This window comes from Corvus brachyrhynchos, unplaced genomic scaffold (assembly GCF_000691975.1).
Source record: "Corvus brachyrhynchos isolate BGI_N302 unplaced genomic scaffold, ASM69197v1 scaffold56, whole genome shotgun sequence".
NCBI lineage: Eukaryota > Metazoa > Chordata > Aves > Passeriformes > Corvidae > Corvus > Corvus brachyrhynchos.
In genome coordinates, this window is record NW_008238664.1 from 6238481 (window position 1) to 6243731 (window position 5251).

Here is a 5251-nt window from a genome sequence, read left to right on the forward strand (position 1 = left end):
CGAAATATTACATGGGCAAGGGAGTCACATGGCAAATAACAGCTCAGGGGCTCCTGAGAAGAGGAAGTGCAGCAAGGAACAAGTGTACCAAGGCTCTGCATATCAGAGATGGTTTTTGTCAGCTTAAGCTTGGCTTCATGAGGTTTTGAAGTAGCACAGGAAGGAGCAGGTTACTAGAAGACTCATTTTAAGGATGACCAGACTCCCGTATCTCTATGGTTCTTGTAGACAGAGTCTGGTCTCTGATAGTTATGAAAGACAGTAGCATATGTATTTATTGTTACATGTATTTATTGCTAATATAATGACATTTCTAAGGATCAGAGTAGTGGAATTCAGAAATCCCTTGAGATGTCAAATAAGCACCTTACCTCCAGCTCACAGAAGATCATAGGACTGCAGTAGGTTTCTCCCAATTTACAGACAGCACTGGTCTCAATGCTGCAAGCATTCACCCTGCCAACTAAAAAAAAGTTTTCCCACATTACAAGCCCCATAATCAGCAATCAGTGAAGAAAAATAGGAAATTCCACATCCACAAAGTGATCCAGAGCTAATTTTGAGAGCATAAAAGAAGATAAGGCAACAGGGAGCAGTGCAAACAGAATGGTACAAGATTTGAAATGGAATTAGCACAGAAGTCTTTCATAATACTAACAGGAGGAACAGTATTATCACATCACTCTTCATGTAACATTAACATTGTGCATAAGCAATCAGCACACCATCAGCAGGGGCAGAGTCTTCCACTCACTTACCAAAAATCCTCCTGGCTCATATGGTATCACAGAGTGGTCTGGTCTCCAAGGAATTCACTTCATCAAGAGAGCCATAGCATAAGACAATGCTAAGACTCCTTGTCTACCTCAGAATTAGGCTTCCTGACCCCCAAACTCCAGGGACACAGCACCTATGTTCCAACACCGAGCAGTACAGTCTGGCCTCTCCAGTTCCTCAGAGCTGAAGCAGGGAGGGTACACAGGAAAGCACTGGCAGACAGAAGGATTAGAGGCACAACAGGGCCGGACAGCACACAGCAGGGATACCAGTTTCGTACTAAAACTATACTTCATAGTTTTGTAGCTCGTCCATTTAATTCACTTTATTACCACAGTATCATATGCTTCTCACTGCTCATTAAGATTATTAATTAAGAGCAGATAGAACAGACTTCTAGGGTGCCACACACAAAAAAAAAAAAAAAACATTAAAAAAATCAATAACACAAATCATATTCAGAGATTAGGGACAGAGAAGAGAGTAACTGGCAAAAACAAAAAGGACAGAGCAAGTGAGCATGAGAGAAGAGAACCGTGTTTTATCTAGGAAAACAATAAAAAAAGGCAGAGGAGTTCAGAAATAATTCAAACAAAGTTTCAACAAAGCCACTGGTTTCCTTTAGTTTGTTTCAAGTTAAGTCAGCACCCTGTTTTAAGAAAACCAACAGTGAGTTGTGCTGCTTTAAGAGGAGGAAGAGGCGCCATACGTACCCCCAGTGACAAGAAAGCACACTTTCCCCAGGAAGAAGCTGGCATCCACATGAGCTAGGGAAGCTTCGACATTCTTCAAGCTGTCAGAAAAGTACAAACAAGCCAGTTGGACAGGAAGGTTAAATCAGTGCAGCATAAGGACAACAGGAATAATTTTCAGAAGCACAATTAGAAAACCAATGATGTTAACATCTGCTGATTTGTGAGCTCGCAGAGTTCTGCTTTATGCTAAAAGCATGACATCAGAGACCTCTGTAATACCCACAGCTGTTTAATAACCCATAACATATCCTTTCTACTCAAGACTCAACAGTTTGAGTTAGTTTGAACAGTGTCCTCCATGATTTACAGACACTAAGCATCTGAATTCATTAATATCCAATGAAACTTCAGCACCACTTCGGCTCTTTCAGGAAGCGCTTGCCCACACATTTCTGCAGCACCATCTGTGCTGTAAGTATGCAGCTGGGCCTGTCATTTTTGGTAAATGAGAGCCCAGGATCATCAGTCACAAGTTAAGTAAGTAATAAAATGCTGACTTCTGTGCCTTAGCAAGTCTTTACTTGTGGCCTGGGGAAACAAGTATAATTTCTACAACAACGAGCACAAGATGACAGAAGAGGGATCAATCCCTGCAGACTTTTCTCTTTTGCCTAGAGATATCCATAGTGCTGGTCCCACTTGACCAGGAGTTCAGTGAACTGAGGACACAGACACAGCAACTTGCTGGTTATTGGGCAGCACTGCCCAGTGCACATCAGACTTTTACATGTTACAGAACTTCACAGCACCACCAGCACTTCCATCTCATTCTACAGACAGCATCTTTCCAAAGCTCAGTTCATATCGTCACACATCTGGATCCAGAAATAAATTCTGCCTTCTCTGCTACGGCAACTTAGCACACAACAGGCATGTTATTGGACAGAGCAGTTCAGTCCTAATCCACTGCTGGAGGCCAGAAAGCCACGGTATATATTACAGAGTTCTTCCACCACAGCAAGTCTTGGGTTTGAAACCCACTACTCAGCAATTCCAATACAGTAAAAATGTAGATTTAGCCATCAAACCAAAAAGAATATTAGTCCCCCATCTCATCTTTTTGCCCTTTTTACCTGTATTTGCTCTTGATGTCAATCATAAACACGATCAGATCTATCCTGGGTCGAAGATGATCCCCCTCTGAAGGTAAAGGGAGGGATGTAGCAAGGTGACTGAAAGATAACAAAATTGCCAGTTTAACCAAATAGCTTGGCAAGACAGTATCCACTTACCCATAATCACATAACCATTGCAGTTTGCCATGTAGCAAGTTACCCGGAAGCCTGCTAATTACTGAATACGTGGGCACTGAAGAGACACTGTGATTGTTTAAGTGGTACTCTCATACCTCAGGCCCACTCACAGTTGCTGACAGCCACAATGGTAATTGCTAGACAAGGCTGGTTATAATGGGACACTTATTAGAGCATAACAAGGCCCACAGAAACATTTTCTCTGTGCAGATCTGTATGGCAAGTAATTTCATTTAATTGTTACAAAGAGTCCTTTTTAACAAAGTGAACCCCAATGCTTTACGGGCATATTTTGCTGCCAAGTTTCAGTTAAAATCAGTGCTTTTCTGTCACATTCCAGAGATACTGCTCACATAGGAGCGGCGGCCTTTCCAGGTACAGAAAAACCTTAAACCACAAATTTGTCACTAGTACAGCTTTAAAGATGAACTTATAACTCAAAAAGAGCTTCTATTATATCATTACCCTCCTTTTTAACCCTTTCACTAAGTCAGGAGCTACCAGGTTAATTTAGGTGTCTTTCTACACAGTACCACCACTGCTAATAGAGCTGTTGGAAGAAATACAAGGGTGGGGACTTTTTGTGTCTCTTCCCACTAAAAAAGCCAAACAACCACAACCAACTAACAACAACAAAAAACAAACAAGCAAACCAACCAACCAAAAACTCAACCCAAAAAAGGTTTCAGCAGTAGATAACTGGATCTTCCACAGGGAAGAACATTATCAGCACCTCATTTTTGGAAGATCACCTTAATTTAAACTGGACAAACAAAAATCCCAGAAGTTCAGTCACTCTCACAATCCACTTCCTCTCTGGAAGACAAGGAAGAAACACTGATTCTGATCTTCTTGGGGAATATTACTTCTAGTAAGTCAGTCTCAAGGACTTAACAGTTTTCTCCAGCAGCCACAGACCATGGTACACATTCCCTTCTATTAATCCTATGTAGTTTGTAGTTTTGTTTACTAGTCTCCAAATAAAGGTGTTTTGTTTCTTACATTTAAGGAAGGTAGGATTTAACGAAAACATTCTGAAACTAACACGAGAGATGAGCAAAGTGAGCTTGAAAGACACAGTGCAACACAACCAAGCTTATTAATTTAAGGTGAAATTTAGGGAGACTCTTTGATGAAGGTATCAGATCTCATTGTCTGAGGGAAAGAAAAAAGCAACCCAAAAAAGCACTGCATTATTTGGAATTCTGCTATATTTAAACCAACATGACTAGATGATGTCAGCAGCCTCCAGATATGCACTGCAGAAACCTCCCCTCCCCCCGCCCCCCCCAGCAATAAGAGACACAAAAAACCCCAAGCCTTGTAATTCTTTGCCCAACAGCTGTACCTGACAGGTAGACCTGTCAGACAAGATACCATATTTCTTTGTAACGTGTATAATCCCAAAGTAATACAGTGGGGAAAAAACCCACTGACTTTGCTTTCCTAGCAATATTAACACAGGGATGTATCTTGCTCTGTAGCATGACCACACGATGCTGTGCCTCTGGGCAGTTACCCAGCTGTAGTACCAGCAGCCATCTAGTTATGGCACTCCACAGCTCAGCAGAGGCTGCAGGTTTCACATAGAAAATTGGGTAATTCATTTACTATTAGTTAGCACAGACATCCAAGATGCCATAATCAGAGCAGTACAGTCACCCTAATTAGCCAGCAGAACATTAGCTCGGGTTGCTTTTACTGCATAGCCATGGATTACAGCAGCGAAATAACACAAACACCTTCTGAAGAGCTGACTAAACTCATTTGGTCTTGGCAAGAGAGCTGTCAAGGACATTTTATCATAAAAAGTTAGTTAATCAAGCTTTTAAGACAGGACATGTCATGCAGCTAAAGCTGAAATTCCAAGTGCATCTTAATAGCTTGAGGAGGAAAAGCACGTGTGCACATACAAACCAGAAAACAGCTACAGAGAACATCAAAAGCAATGGACATCTTTTAGAAACACTTGTTCGGTTGCAAGTACTTGCAAGCATTGTACTTGTCCTATTTTGTCCAAGGATGTTTAATTTCTGTATGTGTCTGTCTCTCAGGTGGGGGAGAAAAAATGTGTTGCTCTCGTACCTTTCCAATTTAGTAATCAAACATCTGTGCAACATGCAAAAGGCAATGGTATGTGCATGGTGAACACGGACGTGGGAAATGCTCCCCCCTCCCCCGTTTCCAAGCATGCCCAAACTGCCTGCCCTGAAGACAGAGGGGTTTGCCCGCTGCAGATGGGCAGTGGTGCTCTCTAGCGTTCGCAAGAGCGAAGTCTCTCTCTGAACCGTGTGCTCTACAGCTCCGACTCCCGCCACGGGGATGGAACCTGCATTTTTAACCAATTTCGGTGCTTCAGGAATCCGAAGCAGAAGCTTTCCGTGAATTCGCGTCACAGCCGCTGTTCTGGTTTGCACCTCTTGGACCAGGTGGCAGCGGGCTCCGTACGGGCCCGGGGCCGCAGGC

The 5251-nt window shown here is 42.5% G+C and overlaps 1 protein-coding gene across 1 annotated transcript in view; it reads right to left on the minus strand.

Moving 5' to 3' along the window:
• The window catches only part of CENPM (centromere protein M), a 5424-nt gene extending 1380 nt beyond the window's left edge, over positions 1-4044 (minus strand). Inside the window, exons 1-3 of the mRNA XM_017738064.1 lie at positions 2606-4044; positions 1491-1570; positions 372-463 (exon numbers count right to left, since the gene is read on the minus strand). Coding sequence (XP_017593553.1) covers positions 372-463; positions 1491-1570; positions 2606-2631 — 198 coding nt within the window. The 5' untranslated portion in view covers positions 2632-4044. The remainder of the gene's footprint in view (positions 1-371; positions 464-1490; positions 1571-2605) is intronic.
• Positions 4045-5251: the final 1207 nt, after the last annotated feature.